We start from the raw sequence: 19,271 nt of genomic DNA on the forward strand, positions 1-19,271 counted from the left end.
CAAACGCTGTTGTAGGTTTTCACCGCCTTTCAGTCACGACCGAAAAGTTTCTTGTAGAAATGAAAGTTAAATGTGTCGTCACACGCTGTCATATACTGAAATGTTACGCAACCTTCTCTGATGTTTAAGATCTGTGTGATCTAGGTACGTCCACCCGACATTTATATTGTATGAGTGACCTCCCCTTATTATTGGCCAGCCAATAGCTGAAGAGGATGAATCCCTGGTCAGACATATGACTTTACAGATAACGACATGTGACACGGGATGTATCAGCTTTATGTATGTTATTAGGGAGATGACTATAACTACGGTACGGAATGACAAATCACAGTGCATAATACAAATAGATATCCAAATAACACTGACCGCATTGATAACTGTACGAATTACAAAGTCCTGTCCAAACCATCGCTACACGAGGTAACACCCGTCCTATATTTTATCTGTCATTATCTTGTTGTAACAAACTGTACTATTCTCTATAATGTTTTATCTGAGAGAAGGCCATGTTTGATACACATGTCCACAGGTGTATGTAGTAAAGAGAGAGTCCAGTGAAGCAAAGATGCAGCTAATGCCGAAATATATCACATCAGCTTTGTTACTCATGGCTTTCTGGACCACCAGGTCTTACTGTACTTTTTCAGGAATCGCCTTGTAAATCTTTCTTTCGTTCATATTTCACTCTAGTTTATATATTGAATCTGAGTTTTGGATTTCTTGCTTTTTCATTTTTTTTTAGTTCGTAGTTCCTACACAATGTGTGTAATTCCCACAAGTGTATGTAGTTCCCACAAGTGTATGTAGTTCCCACAAAGTGTATGTAGTTCCCACACAGTGTATGTAGTTCCCACACAGTGTATGCAGTCCCCACACAGTGTATGTAGTCCCCACACAGTGTATGTAGTTCCCACACAGTTTATGTAACTCCCACAAGTGTATGTAGTTACCACAAAGCATTTGCAGCTCCCATATGTGTATGTAGTTCCCACACAGTGTATGTAGTTCCCACACAGTGTATGTAGTACCCACACAGTGTATGTAGTTCCCACACAGTGTATGCAGTCCCCACACAGTGTATGTAGTCCCCACACAGTGTATGTAGTTCCCACACAGTGTATGTAGTCCCCACACAGTGTATGTAGTTCCCACAAAGCATTTGCAGTTCCCACATGTGTATGTAGTTCCCACAAAGCATTTGTAATTCCCACACAGTGTATGCAATTACCACAAAGTGTATGTGATTCCCACAAAGTGTATGTAGTTCCCACAAAGTGTATGTAGTTCCCACAAGTGTATGTAGTTCCCACAAAGTGTATGTAGTTCCCACAAAGTGTATGTAGTTCCTACACAGTGTATGTAGTTCCTACACAGTGTGTGTAGTTCCCACAAGTGTATGTAGTTCCCACAAAGTTTATGTAACTCCCACAAGTGTATGTAGTTACCACAAAGCATTTGCAGCTCCCATATGTGTATGTAGTCCCCACACAGTGTATGTAGTTCCCACACAGTTTATGCAGTCCCCACTCAGTGTATGTAGTCACCACACAGTGTATGTAGTTCCCACAAAGCATTTGCAGTTCCCACATGTGTATGTAGTTCCCACAAAGCGTATGTAGTTCCCACAAAGCATTTGCAGTTCCCACATGTGTATGTAGTTCCCACAAAGCATTTGTAATTCCCACACAGTGTATGCAATTACCACAAAGTGTATGTGATTCCCACAAAGTGTATGTAGTTCCCACAAAGCATTTGCAGTTCCCACAAGTGTATGTAGTTCCTACATAGTATTTGTAGTTCCCACAAAGCATTTGCAGTTCCCACAAGTGTATGTAGTTCCTACACAGTGTATGTAATTCCCACAAAGTGTATGTAGTTCCCACAAAGTGCACGTGGTTCCCACACAGTGTATGTAGTTCCCACACAGTAAACCCACACAGTGTATGTAGTTCCCACACAGTTTATGTAGTCCCCACACAGTGTATGTAGTTCCCACACAGTGTATGCAGTACCCACATAGTGTATGTTGTCCCCCACAGTTTATGTTGTTCCCACACAGTGTATAATGTTCCCACACATTGTATGTAGTACCCACACAGTGTACGTAGTTCCCACACAGTGTATGTAGTTCCCACAAAGTGCACGTGGTTCCCACACAGTGTATGTAGTTCCCACACAGTAAACCCACACATTGTATGTAGTTCCCACACAGTGTATGTAGTTCCCACACAGTGTACCCACACAGTGTACGTAATTCCCACACATTGTATGTTGTCCCCCACAGTTTATGTTGTTCCCACACAGTGTATAATGTTCCCACACATTGTATGTAGTACCCACACAGTGTACGTAGTTCCCACACAGTGTATGTAGTTCCCACACAGTGTATGTTGTTCCCATACAGTGTATGTAGTTCCCACACAGTGTATGTAGGACCCACACAATGTATGTAGTATCCACATAATTCATATAGTTCCCACACATTGTTTATAGTAACCACATAATTTATGTAATTCCCACACAGTGTATATTGTTCAGACACACACAAGTTATTCCCAAACAACATCCTTCCGTTCGTACATCATGTATGTACGCTTCTTAAATGAGGATGTAGTATCCCTATAATAAATGAAAACTTCTGATGGACTGCGATGTTTGCCATAACTAGCATGTCTAAACAGCGAATGTAGTCACTGAATTATATATACAGTTCCCAAAAAATGTATATCGTTCCTTAAAATTGTTTGTAATTCCAAAACGGTGTATATAGTTCTTAATAGTGTATGCAATTCCCAAACGATGTTGATTTCAGACCGCCAAAGAACAATACAGTGTCCAAACAATACAGTGTCCAAACAATGTAATTTCCAAACAATACAGTGTCCAAACAATACAGTGTCCAAACAATGTAATTTCCAAACAATACAGTGCCCAAACAATGTAATTTCCAAACAATGTAATTTCCAAACAATACAGTGTCCAAACAATGTAATTTCCAAACAATACAGTGTCCAAACAATGTAATTTCCAAACAATACAGTGTCCAAACAATACAGTGTCCAAACAATACAGTGTCCAAACAATGTAATTTCCAAACAAGACAGTGTCCAAACAATGTAATTTCCAAACAATACAGTGTCCAAACAATACAGTGTCCAAACAATGTAATTTCCAAACAATGCAGTTCCCAAATTATTAATGTTGTTTCAAATCAATTAATGTCGTTATGAAACCATATATGTAGGTTCTACAAATTGTACAAAAGATAAACAAGTAAATAACACTTTTAGAACACAATAAAAATTACACACAGTAGAGCAAAAATCTCCATCATGCAGCTGTTTCGTCCGTCAAAGATTCGACATTAGTGCTAAGGGCCTGTATGAGTCCTAGGAGATGATTGAGGAAAACCAAAATTTATCGAAAAGAAATGTTAAAATTCAGATGGGGATAGACAAACCTCATGCAGTTAATCAAATGAATTGTGGCGTGCAGTTACTGCAAATCACTGGGACTAAAAGTCCACCAGTAGTGTCTACCTTCTACAATTTCCGCGAGTTTCCAACAACCCGTCACTTTAGTTGAGTTGAATTCGAGAGTGGATGCGTTTAACATCAACAATACCGGAATACACTAGAAGTCGGTTTAAGTGAAATTTCCGCCATACTTTCAAAGTATAAACATCCCTGTGATATCATTAGGAAGGATAGAACCTTTCCTCTCCGTGATATGGCGAAAATGGTAGGATATAGCCTTAATTTTGTATATTTAAGTCAGGTAGGATATAGCCTTAATTTAGTATATTTAAGTAAGGTAGGATATAGCCTTAATTTTGTATATTTAAGTAAGGTATGATATAGCCTTAATTTTGTATATTTAAGTAAGGTATGATATAGCCTTAATTTTGTATATTTAAGTAAGGTAGGATAGAGCCTTAATTTTGTATATTTAAGTAAGGTAGGATATAGCCTTAATTTTGTATATTTAAGTAAGGTATGATATAGCCTTAATTTTGTATATTTAAGTAAGGTAGGATATAGCCTTAATTTTGTATATTTAAGTAAGGTAGGATATAGCCTTAATTTTGTATATTTAAGTAAGGTAGGATATAGCCTTAATTTTGTATATTTAAGTAAGGTAGGATATAGCCTTAATTTTGTATATTTAAGTAAGGTATGATATAGCCTTAATTTTGTATATTTAAGTAAGGTATGATATAGCTTAATTTTGTATATTTAAGTAAGGTATGATATAGCATTAATTTTGTATATTTAAGTAAGGTATGATATAGCCTTAATTTTGTATATTTAAGTAAGGCATGATATAGCATTAATTTTGTAGTTTTCACCAAATGCACGGATTTGATCTAACTACATCCTAGCATTTCAGCTCCCCTGATTCTTTATCAAACCTAACCGGCATTATTTGTAATTATGAAAGAAATTAATTATTTTAAGATGGTTGATGTGGACGACACAAAAATCTCCAAATGACATTGACCAAATTGATAACTGTACGAATTACAAAGTCCTGTCCAAACCATCGCTACACGAGGTAACACTCGTCCTATATTTTATCTGTCGTTATCTTGTTGTAACAACCTGTACTATTCTCTATAATGTTTTATCTGGGAGAAGAGCATGTGCTTCATTAAAAACAAATAACAAATCTTGCTACAACTAAATACTGCGGATGGAAGCTTCTTAGTATCATTAAAGATATTTCGAAATATTGACAAAGGTAGCAGAACATTTCACAATTCTGAAAGATGGGTTCATGTAATTAATTAATAAATGTCTGGTTTTACGTATACCACCGGTATAGACATTCTCCCATGGAACGCCCGGGAATCATCACCGGTATAGACATTCTCCAATGGAAATCCCGGGAACAACCACCGGTATAGACATTCTCCCATGGAACGCCCGGGAATCATCACCGATATAGACATTCTCCCATGGAACGCCCGGGAATCACCACCGGTATAGACATTTTCCCATGGAACGCTCGGGAATCATCACCGGTATAGACATTCTCCCATGGAATGCCCGGGAACAAACAGTGGTGTAGTAAACATTCTCCACAGGAGCTTCAAAATTTCCAAGCCCATTTAGAATCAATTGCATCGGCGACGGCGAAGAAACCTAAGGCAAAGACACCCAAGAAAGCAGCTACCAAGAAAACCACGGAGAAGAAACCAGCCAAGAAAACTACCAAGCCCAAGACCCCTGAGAAAAAGGCTACCAAGTCTCCGAAGAAAGCTAAGACAGAAAAGCCTAAGAAAGCCAAGGCTGCAAAAAAAGTAAGACCGTCCGAACGACACGTAAACAGTCCTTTTCAGGACTACCCACATGTCACGAAAATCATCCAACTACGCCTCGAAAACTACGCAAAACGAACTAATCCTAACTTCTTATAATTGACCAACGAACAAACCAACAACACCCTCCCACCCCCACCCCCTCCCTCCAAATACACCCACCACCTACCCGAAAGGAAAGGAAAAGCACTTTCCCACCTCCCCACCCCAAGGGACTACTTCACATCACACACGTTTTCGTTATTAACAATTGATACATGTTACAACCTCTAAGTCGCCACCCCGTCCACCGTCCCCAACCCGACAGGTACACACTCACGCCCGGCCCCGCCCATTTATGATTGGCTGAATGAATTTCAATAATATACACGTTAAACCAACAGTTAATACACCGACAAGCTGACACGGTATCAGTTTATTTGTTAATACTACGCATGTAAAATCTGAATTCAAATACAGAAATGTAGTGTACCGACTAACGCTAAAAATTGCCACTTTCAACCAACAAACATTTCATACATGAAATAATGGTAATGTTTATGTGGAAACTGGGGAAAACAATTTAATATCATACTCTGAAATTGAGACATTTTTTTTCAAAATAGTTGGCATTATTCCAATTTCCACATATTTCAATTTACCCAGTTGCAGGAGTCGTTTTCACTGTCCGTGCACGCTGGTACGTTGTCGTGTATACCTGTGTGCGTATGTGTATAGTGCACGATCAAAGGTAGCTATCGTCGTCATCTATACAATAGAGAATTATAAAGTTGTTCTGACTCAAATTTCTAAAGTATAAATTTAACCCTGAATGTATAAAATGGATGTGTGAGGCAAACACATTTATTGCGAAAGGCTGTGTCCGGGGGCTCCAACCAGGACAGTTTTATTTTAAAAATATAAAATCCGATTCTCCTATGTGTGTGGTTTTGTTTTGTGTGTGTGTGTGTGTGTGGTTTTGTTTTGTGTTGGAGTCTGTGTGTGTGTTTTTTTTTCTCACCTGTGACTGTTTCTAGCGCACACCCACCCACAAACCCCATACATACACACCATTTGTTCTCGTGTCCTAGGCTCCGTTATAACCGGAACAAGGACGTTAAGCTCCAAAAAAGAAAGGGCGGGGCATGCATCATCAGCGACAAAGTGATAGGTTATTTAATTACTAATAACAGTGTTACCATAGGATTGATACATTTCCCTGACGTATATAGAACTTTAGTGTGCCATATTCTGTGGATATCTAATGTTTTTTTCCGAGGAAATTTGAGGATTAACGATAAAACAGCAGGCTGAGGATAGATTAGACAACAGAACCCCCAGAAGTCCAGCAGAAGGATAAGTACACCTTAAAAATTCGATAATTTTCTCCTAGTTGTTGTATAGTCGTAAGGTTAATATAGCATATCAGCGTCTGGACCCCATAACAAATAGTATACTGGCCTGTATAGTTTTGATTTAGATAGGTGTAATATTGAAAGTTGTTTTTAAAGTCTGCATTATAGGCACAATAAAGTTTAGTTATACAATAGATATAATAGGTAGTAGTATGAGGTAAAATTGTAGTTCTGTAGTATCTATTCATTTTATCTTTTACACACATAATCTTTACTCTTTGCTGTCTCTATCTTGGCTATTCATTTCGGACCATCCTTAAGACGGCCATAAAAAGTGCCATCTTAATACCCAAACAAAAGGAATTATAAACTTAACTTATTGTCCTTTGTCTTCCCGTGGCCAGGTTTCACACCTCAACGCCTGACTGCACCTCACCACTTTCCGGGTTTCTCACTTGACCGCATCCCTTTGTCTATCAAGGTCGCTTCTTCCTCGCTCTCCAGGTAAAACACCTGTCACCCTTCTTTTATTATACTGTAATTAGATATTGTAGGCTTTCCTTTCCATTCATACCCTATAATATGGCCGGTCCATACAACAACAAACCCGCAGTGGTAATACTGACCCCTAGGGACAGGAAACCACTCCATGCGGGACGTGTACACGGGGATATCTCCCCGTACACCTGGGTGACAAGTGACGTCAGGGACGTAAAGATGTTACCGTCAGGTATCATCCTAATCCTCTGCGCCACGATGATGTGTGCAACAAGGGCACTTAAGATCACATCGTTGGACGGTACCCTATGTACTACACGGCTGTCTTATCGGCCGTATTCCAAAGCCCCACCCAGAAACAAACAGAACAAAACATACACAACAACAAAGGGGGTCATCTATCGGATCTCCCTTAACACATCCCTAACTTCCTTGGCCAAAATAAACAATGTTAATACAGCCATTAGGATGCACAACAAAAATAAACCTGCAACTTCAGTCCTACTGGAATTCAACACAAAAACATTGCCCAAGGAAGTCACGTTCAACAAAATATCACCCAATCACCGAATCTAACGCACCACACAACCAACAACAAAACCAGACTTCAAAACACACCAAACCCAAATATACCCAAGGCTCGGTATCAAAAATAAACAACAACAAAACTGCAATAAATCGACTGTATTCAGCAGTCGTACAAAACAACTCAAAAAACAACAATTCACAAAAAAAACACCAGCACAACTACAACCAACAACACACAAACTACACCTACACAACACGGAGTATTTGTCACCGCAAGTCTACTCGGCGATATTGTCCTGTTAGCCCGCGATCAAACACTCACGGACAGACAAGCACTACATAAAGTCGGAGTCCTAATAAACAAACAAAACGGGTACACGACACCACAAGTCACCCCAATAAACATATCAAAACAAACATCACACACACAAACCTCCCCAACACAATCCACATCAACACCATCACTTACACTATTCTCAACACAAACAACACCCCAAACCTTAATAACAGACACACAAACAAAAGACACACATACACAACAAACAGTACACCTCCTGGACAGTTATGGGGAGTTAGACGACTCGGTTCTGTCCAAACCTCCCACACCTCGCTCTCCAACTGGTTTGTGTAGACGTGGGACACGGACAACTAATACAAACCAAACAACACCTGTTCGCCCAAATACAAGATCACGGGCTAAACATGCACCCACTCAGTCGAGACTTGGGAACAGCAAACGTAGGCTTTACTAGAGCCACCAGTATATCAATTATTCTTAAAACCCATTTTCTTTCGCGGGTATATCTAATGACCAGTCCGGTCTTACTGTCATGCATTGGAATGCAGGGGGCCTGAAACCAAAAATTTCAGAATTAAAATCTTTTCTGAACGGAAATTCTCCCGATATACTATGTATTCAGGAAACAATGCTCAAACACAAAAGTTCAAAAACTAATGGTTATAATCTCCCATGTCGATGTGATTTGGGCCAAGGTTTGGCAATATATATAAAATGCGGAATTGCATACAAAGAGTATGAAATTAAAGATCAAGATCTTGTGGTTCAGGAATAGAAATACACAACAAAACAAACAAAACAGTAATACTCAGTATATACCTCTCCCCCACAAAACCCATCCCATTTAATTCCCTGGTAAGTCTGATAGAAAACACAGACACTGATAACACCATAGTAACCGGGAATTTTAATGGACACCATACACTGTGGGGAAGTAACAAAAACAATTCCCGGGGAGAAACAATACACAAATCGGCAGACGAGACTGGTCTAACCGTACTAAATGAGGGTAATCCCACTAGAATAGATGTAGCACGGGGTATCGAATCCCATCTAGATATCACCCTAGCGTCACCAAACTTAGCTAGTAAATGTAGCTACTGGAACACCCTCGACAGCATTCTAGGTTCCGACCATTTCCCAATATCGGCACAGTTTGATTTTAAGCCTCATGTAAATACAATTCAGTACCCACCACGATGGGTTTTTAATAAGGCTGATTCGAAAAAATTCTAACAGAGGTAATCCAACATGAGGAAATTTTCGATCGAGATGTTGACGTTTTTAACGACAAATTAACTAGGACGATTTTACATATAGCGTCAGCATCTATCCCAAAAACTTCAGGGAAACCAAAACTAGGAAAAATAGCACATGGTGGAACGATGAGTGCAGGTTAGTCAAAAAACTCAAAAAGAACAGCGAAAAGAAATGGAGGGCAAATAAAAATAGTGAACTATTAAAATCAGAGTATACAAGATGCAAAACAAATTTCAATAACATCATTCAAAACGCCTGAAACAATCACTGGGAAGAGTTTTGCACATCTTTAAATAATAAACTCATTTGAAAAACGTTTGGTCAAAGGTCAAAGCTATCTAGGGGATAAGTAGATCAGAAATCCCTATACTAGGTAAGAACAGCATTACCGATAAGGAAAAGGCAGATACTCTAGCTAGACAATATCAAAACGCTAGTGGTAACGACAATTTGACCCCTGAATTCAAACTAAATAAAGTTCACAATCAGCTCACCATCGATAATGAAATCAACGATCCAGGCCCCAACACCGGTGATCTCAACTGCCCATTCACAATCACAGAATACAAACAGGCACTACAGAACAAGAAAAACACGTCCCCGGGTGATGACAACATTTCATACAACATACTTAAACACTGTCCAGACAACCTCACAGACATCATAATACATTTCTACAACCACATATGAGACACGGGTATAATACCTGAATCTTGGAAAAATGCCATTGTTATACCTATACTAAAACCAGGTAAAAATCCACAAGAACTTGCATCATATAGGCCCATAGCTCTAACCTCACACCTATGTAAGGTTATGGAACCTATGGTAAACAATAGGCTAGTACACTCACTAGAAAGATCAGGTATCATAAACGAGGAACAGAGCGGGTTCCGTAAGGGTAGATCTACACTAGACCCACTACTTAGGCTCACATCAGACATCAAAAAGGGTTTTAACCTTAAACAAAATACATAAGCTGTCTTCTAAGATCTAGAAAAACCTACGATCTTATTTGGCATGACGGACTTCTGGTTACACTTCAAAAATTCGGCATCACAGGAAACATCTTCAAATACATCAGCAGTTTCCTGAAAAATCGCAAAATTCAGGTTAGGATTCACAACACTCTTTCGGACTAATTGGAAATAGACAATGGTGTAGCACAATACAGCGTAATTTCTCCAACACTATTCAATATCTACATCAACACTCTGTCAGATACGCTAAACAATAACACCAGGTTAGCGCAATTTGCAGATGATGGGTGTATTTGGAGTACAGGGGAAAATATTAGATATTTAACAAAACATATACAGAAACATCTTACAGCTATCAATAAGTGGGCTAACAAGTGGGGATTCAAACCATCTAAACACAAAACTGTAGCTATGTCCTTCTCTAGAAATAGAACACTACCAGAATTATACCGAGGCCAAACCCAATTAAAATTTGAAAAGCATGTTAGGTATTTAGGTATGATAGAACACAAACTCACTTGGAGTAAGCATGTTCAGTATGTTAAGGAATCGCGCCAAAAGGCAATTAACACCATGAGGTTCATGTCAGGTTGTAAATTTGGCGCCAATAAAACAACCCAATTAATGTTATACAAGGCCTTAGTTAGATCAAGGTTAGATTACTGATGCCAGATATATAACACAGCTAGCGACACAGTATTGAAGCATCTAGACATAATACAACACACAGCCTTAAGGGTAGCGCTAAGGGCCATCAAAAACACCAACAACTATAGTCTATTTGCAGAGGCCGGCGAAAAAAACATTTGCTCTTAGGCGAGAAAATCTTACACTAAAATACTGGGCTAGAACTCAAAATCATGGGGATAGGTTTTTACTAAACAAAGAAATACAAAAATAGTGACATACCTATATCTAACACCAGGGCTCTCTATCCTTCAGAAATACTTAGATTAAAGCAGAAATATGTCTTAGAAGGTGTCAAGATCTCCCACAAACAAGATTTCGAAGTCCCGTGGTTAAAAACACCACCCAACGTATCGCTAGTACCACATAAGTCGTTAGATAAACATCACGACCCGATAGGCGCAAAAAACCTAGCATTAGAGTTGATAGATAATAAATATAACAACTTCGTCAAAATTTATACCGACGGCTCCAAAAATCCATCCAATGATAGAGAAGGGTCGGATATCTTTAACGATACTTATAACATCAGAAAATCACTTCGACTAAGTGATGGAGCTTCGGTCTACACAGCAGAACTCATGGCTATTCAAATTGCATTGATAGGTATCAAGAAAAACCACACAAATTTTGATCGAGTAGCCATTCTTTCGGACTCCCTCAGCTCTCTGCAATCCTTAATAACTGGTAATAGTAGTAGACCAAAATTACGTAATGCCATTCAATATATGATCACTGAGATCGACCAATTAGGAATAGATCTAAAATTTGAGTGGAATCCAGCTCATGTAGGCATTTTAGGCAATGAAATAGCCGATCAACTCGCTAAGGAAGCCTTAGGGTTGCACAATGTTCATCTAAATATTGACTGGAGTGTCTCAGAGGTCGTCAATATAATCAATAACAAAACTCAATTGATAAGGCAGGAAAATTGGTCGAAATTAACTAATAACTGGCTCTATTCCATCGAGAGCAATGTTAAGATCCAACCTCAGTTATATAGTTATAATAAAGTAGAGGATACTGTTATCACCAGACTTCGATTAGGCTACACCAAACTCGGTTATAGCATCAACCGTATTAAAAAGGAAGTCAGTCCATATTGTCCAAACTGTGGTGAACCGGAAACCATAGAACACATACTGTTCGAATGTACCACCCATGACAACGTTAGAACAGTTTTCCCAAATCAAACTGAGCATATAGACAATATGAACTTCGATTCTAAAACGGTACTCAACCCTCCTTAACAACATAGGAAACATGTATTCGACCAATTAACCTCCTATCTGACTGATATTTATTATATTGATAAAATCTAGGACAGCGATAAAAAAATACAAAACAAAACAACAACATGGCCACAAACAAGAGAAACCGTGCCCTTAGCACGGGGCGCTGTAGAAATACAGTAGGATCTCTTTGTAAGTAACCATACACGCAACATCACATGTGGTTTTACAGAAGAACTGGACTACCACACAACACAAACATACCACATACATCCCCCATGGTCACAAACAAGAGAAACCGTGCCCTTAGCACGGGGCGCTGTAGAAATACAGTAGGATCTCTTTGTAAGTAACCATACACGCAACATCACATGTGGTTTTACAGAAGAACTGGACTACCACACAACACAAACATACCACATACATCCCCCATGGCCACAAACAAGAGAAACCGTGCCCTTAGCACGGGGCGCTGTAGAAATACAGTAGGATCTCTTTGTAAGTAACCATACACACAACATCACATGCATACACAAAAACATCACTCACATAAAAACAGCATACACTGGGCGGAGTCCCTAAGCCAACAACATCCGACAAACTCTTCTCCTCTTCCTTTCACCTTCTAATATACAAATCCCTGTTTTAGTAGGGTAGACATGTAGACGATTATACACAGTAATCTACAGTCTCCCGAACGACATTGATTGTATCATATTTCACATAAATTCTCACTAATCCCAATAATCTACGCTAACCCAATTCCAGCACATACTTCTCCTCACCAAATCACATCCACTCTCATAACTGAACTTAATAACACAGTTCCCCACTTTTAAACCCACTCTAGAACATCATGACTAGCTAAGTCAAATGGTGGCTAGAACCCCGTCTACCAATAACAAACCTATACCCGCTAACAAGCTAAACCTATTATCCAATTTCCTACTTTCCCATATGCTCTCTCCCGCTACCTTCTAAACCTCTTGTCCTTCGGAAGGGACGTTAAACGGGGGTCCGGTGTATGGTGAGTCACGCCGTGCACGATAAAGATCCTCTGATGGTTTTCGAAAAAGAGAAGGCTACTTGCTAGCCGCCACAGAGTATAGGTTTATAATAGGTAAATATAGGGTTAGACTAAAGTAGGAATAGGTGTTTAAGTGACAGTCCAACCCCTCCCCCCTCTTTTTTTTTCTTAGACATTAGGGTATAGAAATAGCCAGATCTGTCCTCCCCACGTTAGACCTGTTTGACGATTACTAGAAAGCGGAATTGCACACCTTTATGTTTCGGCCCTACCAGCCCCCTCCCTCATAGTGTCCTAGGCTCGGTTATAATCGGAACAAGGACGTTAAGCTCAAAAAAAAAGGGCGGGGCATACAGCTTACCTAGCACTGAGTAGCGCAGTTCTCGAAGAAGCACATCCAGACGAATCCGAAGATGGCAGAGAAGACTCCAGTGAAGAAAGCAGTGAAGAAGCCAAAGACCCCGGCAGCTCATCCAAAGTACAGCGACATGGTGGCCACTGCAGTGGGAAGTCTGAAGGAAAGTGGAGGCTCGTCCCGCCAGGCAATACTGAAATACATCATGGCTAACTTCAAAGTGAGAACCGACGCACATCTGAAGATCGCCCTTCGGAACGGCGTGAAGAAAGGAGCCCTGAAACAGTCGAAAGGAACCGGAGCTGCTGGATCATTCAAGCTCGGAGAGAAACCTAAACCCGCCAAAAAACCAGGCGCTAAGAAAGTGACCAAGCCGAAAGCAGCAAAACCTAAGAAACCGGCGGCGAAGAAAGCGACTACATCGGCGACGGCTAAGAAACCAAAGGCAAAGACACCAAAGAAAGCAGCTACCAAGAAAACCACGGAGAAGAAACCAGCCAAGAAAACTACCAAGCCCAAGACCCCTAAGAAAAAGGCTACCAAGTCTCCGAAGAAAGCTAAGACAGACAAGCCTAAGAAAGCCAAGGCTGCAAAAAAGTAGGATGTATATCTTCCACCGTCCGAACGACACGTAAACAGTCCTTTTCAGGACTACCCACATGTCACGAAAATCATCCAATTACGCCTCGAAAACTACGCAAAACGAACTAATCCTAACTTCTTATAATTGACCAACGAACAAACCAACAACACCCTCCCACCCCCACCCCCTCCCTCCAAATACACCCACTGCCTACCCGAAAGGAAAGGAAAAGCACCTCCCCACCTCCCCAACCCACGGGACTACTTCACATCACACACTTTGTCGTTATAAACAATTGATACCTGTTACAACCTCTAAATCACCGCCCCGTCCCCCGTCATCCACCCGACAGGTACACACTCACGCCCGGCCCCGCCCATTTATGATCAGCTGAATGAATTTAAATAATATAAACGTGAAACCAACAGTTAATACACCAACAAGCTGACACGGTATCGGTTTATTTGTTAATACTACGCATGTAAAATCTGAATTCAAATACAGAAATGTAGTGTACCGACTAACGCTAAAAATTGCCACTTTCAACCAACAAACATTTCATACATGAAATAATGGTAATGTTTATGTGGAAACTGGGGAAAACAATTTAATATCATACTCTGAAATTGAGACAATTTTTTTTCAAAATAGTTGGCATTATTCCAATTTCCACATATTTCAATTTACCCAGTTGTAGGAGTCGTTTTCACTGTCCGTGCACGCTGGTACGTTGTCGTGTATACCTGTGTGCGTATATGTATAGTGCACGATCAAAGGTAGCTATCGTCGTCGTCTATACGATAGAGAATTATCCTTAATATAAAGTTGTTCTGACTCAAATTTCTAAAGTATAAATTTAACCAAGAATGTATAAAATGGATGTGTGAGGCAAACACATTAATTGCGAAAGGCTGAGTCCGGGGCTCCAACCACGGCAATTATATTTTAAATATATAAAATCCGATTCTCCTATGTGTGTGGTTTGGTTTGTGTGTGTTTGTTTGTGTGTGTGGTTTTTTTTCTCTCGCCCGTGGCTGTTACTAGCGCACACACACCCACAAACACACCCCATATATACACACCATTTCTTTATTTTTTAGTTTGATATCTAGACAACACAGAATTAACTACATGTTTGCGTAGAGTCAAGTCAAGTACGCTTGTGTACACGTATATATGATCACAATACAGTACAACACACATGTGGATACGATGACGTATGAATTGGGAGGGGGGGGGGGGGAACAAAAAAAAAAACATATTCCATACTTAGAATGTGATATTTGTAAGCAATTAAATTCGATAATCGAATCGAAAATGGTGGAGACTATGGATTGAGATTAAGTATAGCAGGAATTCGATAAATGTGCTTCCATGTCTATGATATTTACCCATTCTAAATCTAAATTATTCACAAATACCATTTATTACCATATATACAATGAACATGTATATATTAAGAAACCAAGTAAATAATAATAATAAATGACTTTATTTAAGAGTCGATAACACTTTGAGTACAAGACTCTTCTAACAAGTGGTCGACAGTAAAATGTACAGTATATACAATAGCGTGTTTATGAAAATAACGTGTATATTACGAATTTAGAACAATTCTATTCAACTAATAGTGAAACCGCACTGACAAAATTATAGGGAAATGTCATGTAGCTCACTGATTACGAAACCGATTTAAATTTTGAAAACACCATTCGTTTGCCTATCTATCCGTTAGCAAATAGGTGTATATATCACTAATTTTCTCCAATAATTAAGAGCTATAAACGACGTGTATTCACACCAAGGAAACACAAATTACTTGTTTTCAACGCGGAGGTATCACTACGTAGACAGTTGTGTAGGATTACCATACTTGGAATGGACTAACTTCGCATACAACACCGCTGATTGGCTCGCAATGTTTTGAGTGTAATCGATTTATCATCTTTTTAACTGCGGCTCTGTACGAAAGTGCACAATATGTAAACGTAAATTCAGTTCTTTTGTTAACACTAATTATTTACCTTCATGAATAAATTGAAGTATTTGTCTGCGAACAAATCATCAAAACACCAATGTACGGCACTCAACATTAAATAAAAAAGAGAAAAAACATAATTGTTATTCGAGGTAATCATTTGACCTCAGTCACTTAAAGGTCATCAGCGAAAATATTTTGAAAGTATCTATATTTTGATATATATACTGCTATACTGAGTCCAACTTAAGATACGTATTTGTAAGAAATAAAAAATAGGAACTGAAGTTTTACTGATAAATTCAATAGTTTGTTGAAATTACAATTAAATAAAATGTGGTTTTCTTTCATTCTATAAAATTAACAGTTTCTATTTTCTATAGGTACTCGAGCAGTGTGGAAACGGGCGTTGTCCTGCTGGTAAAATCGTGACTGTGCAGCAAACAAGGGAACAACGTAAGGCCTGAGAACGTCATCCCTGTACACCACTCCTGTTACACGTTGAGACGTAAAGAGGTGTCCGATGGTGGTAACTAAAGAATCCCCATACCAACACGCTGCCGCTACCCCATCTGTTAGCTTGGCTGACACAACAACGTTACGCCAACACCACATACGAAATCGGCCATCAGCATGGGACAGATGGAACGACGCTTGTCTGAGAAGAGGACTCGTCACCAGTCAACAAGACGCCATCGTTGATGATGCCTTGCCCATTGAAGACGTTGATGGCGCTGAGTGAGTATAGGCCCTACATAAGTTAATGCCGTACTCACGTAGGCGACGCCGGACGGTCTCGGGAGACGCTGTTCTGGTTGCAGACTGGGTCCGGTTACGAAGGTGAGTTACCCGGATGTAGCGATCTTGGGCCTGAGTTGTCACCATTGATCTCCCTGTCCGGGGACGATCAGAAATAGAACCTGTATGTTGGAAGCATCAAGCAAGCCTAGTGACGGTGCTAACATGACATCCCAAGCGCCTGGCTACAATAATCTCGGTGAAAAATCACTTGTATTGGCAACATCCGTGACTGCACGTGCAGAATTCACGATTTTACGCATTGCATATGTGTCGGTGTGAACAAAAAGCTCACCATTTCATCATTTGCACTAATGTAGCAGTACACAGTATTTTTGTTCATCACATCACCGCATAATAAAGGTTTTATTTGAACTTTAAAAAATAAATCCTTGCTAACATTTGTCTCCTCATGTTGAAGTGGACAATGTGGGGTTTCTTTTTTTTTTCAGAATACCGTTTTAGCTTTGTGTTGGAGATTACTATTTGGGCAGTCTCGAATCTGTGTCTACGCACAAAAACTAGCTTTACAGGAAGTGATTTTTTTATACTGTTTATATGTGGTATTGATGTGAAGAATTTCCGAGCTGGTATTTGCTGAGTAACTGTTGTTATTATCCCACATGACTGCAATCGGTGACCTCGCTCGAGGGACTACTTTTCTTTTGTACAAAGGGAGACAACTCCCGCAATCGTCTGCTTAAGAGTCAAAATGGCTGAGACTGAGAGATTTCAAAACAACGATGTTAGCGATTTTATTCATGGCCATGAAAATTCAAACACATTAAGGAAAACATTATCACACATGAAACTGCTACGGGATTTTCTGAGAAACAGGTACAGTGAATTGAGAAACATTGAATCGATCCCACCAAAAGAATTAGACAAATATTTGAGCAATTTTATCGTTAATGTGAGGACCAATAATGACGAAGAGTACGAACCTAGCTCTATCAGGGGAATGATCGGTAGTTTTGACAGGCATCTTAAGAGGCACCGATACGGATTTCAAATTATGTGTCCAACTTGTGTTGAATTTTCGACCACAAGAGATGCCTTGAGAGCCAAACAAAAACATCTTAAGTCAAAAGGAAAAGGGTCAAAGCCTCTAAAAGCTGATCCTTTAAAACCCGATGACACTGAAAAGTTGTTTGCTACTGGCCAGTTAGGGAACAGCAATCCGAACAGTTTAATAAATACTTTAATGTATAATAATACCTTACATTTCGGTATGAGAGGTGGTAGCGAAGAACATCGCAATATGTGTTGGGGGGATGTGAAATTGAAGCTTGACCCTGACAAAAGCACACAGTTCTTAGAATACCATGAACGTGTCACTAAAACCCGTACCGGTGAGGATATTACTAACACACGGCCATGTCCACCCAGAATGTATGCAAATCCTTCTGAGCTAGAGCGGTGTCCAGTATTTATGTACAAATTTTATGAAGCGAAACGTCCGTCGGACTTCTGCAATCCCCACGACCCTTTCTATATCGCAGCGGTGACCAACAACCAAAACCCCAAACCCAACGAGCGATGGTTTCAACTGACCATCCACAACGGCATACTTTTCAAAGGAAATCACGTTGAGGCCTGAGTCACCTTGGGATTGCATCATCATTGAGGAAGGCTCGAGACTCTTTATTTTGGCCCAATATATCTCAAGACATACGTGACCACATTCAGCAATGCGATGCCTGTTTTGAGTTCGAATGACATTAAGTCCGGGAACCCCTCATCACACACGACATTCCAAGTCACCCATGGAGCAAAGTTGGAGTAGATTTATTCAGTCTTAACAAACGTAACTTTCTTGTGACAGTAGATTACTTCTCAGACTTTTGGGAGCTCGATGAACTATCAGACACTACATCCGAAACCGTGATTTGCTGTCTAAAACAACATTTCAGCAGACATGGACGGCCAGACGTCATTATGTCTGACAACGGGCCACAATTTGTGTCGTCAGAATTTGAGAATTTTACAAAGACATGGGAAATCACCCACTCAACATCATATCCATATCACAGTCAATCGAATGGTTAAGCAGAATCAGCATTGAAAATTTTGAAAACCATCCTCAAAAAATGCTACAAAGCCAATGAGGACGTATGGAAAGCTATCCTAGAATGGAGAAATACACCAACACAAGGCACAATGAGTAGCCCGGCTCAACGGCCAATGTCCAGGAGAACAAAAGGGGCACTCCCTATCACCACCACGCTATTACAACCGCATGTTGTGGAGGACATACAAAGGAGGAAACTACAAAAACAACAAAAAGCAAAGCGGTACTATGATCGCAGGTCACAGGAGTTACCCCCCTTAGACATCGGTCAACCAGTTCGCATGGACCGAGGGAAATCGTGGGCGAAGGGTACATGTGT

General features: G+C 39.8%; 1 protein-coding gene across 1 annotated transcript; it reads left to right on the forward strand.

Annotated features, from left to right (window-relative positions):
• The first annotated feature begins 13,580 nt into the window (after window positions 1-13,580).
• On the forward strand, window positions 13,581-14,123 carry LOC132543831 (histone H1-delta-like). The gene has a single exon (XM_060207345.1). The coding sequence runs from the start codon at window positions 13,581-13,583 to the stop codon at window positions 14,121-14,123; it is 543 nt and encodes a 180-aa protein (XP_060063328.1).
• The last annotated feature ends 5,148 nt before the right edge of the window (window positions 14,124-19,271 follow it).

Source organism: Ylistrum balloti, unplaced genomic scaffold, assembly GCF_031769215.1.
Source record: "Ylistrum balloti isolate Yb309-2 unplaced genomic scaffold, AGI_CSIRO_Ybal_v1 Utg369770, whole genome shotgun sequence".
Taxonomy (NCBI): domain Eukaryota; kingdom Metazoa; phylum Mollusca; class Bivalvia; order Pectinida; family Pectinidae; genus Ylistrum; species Ylistrum balloti.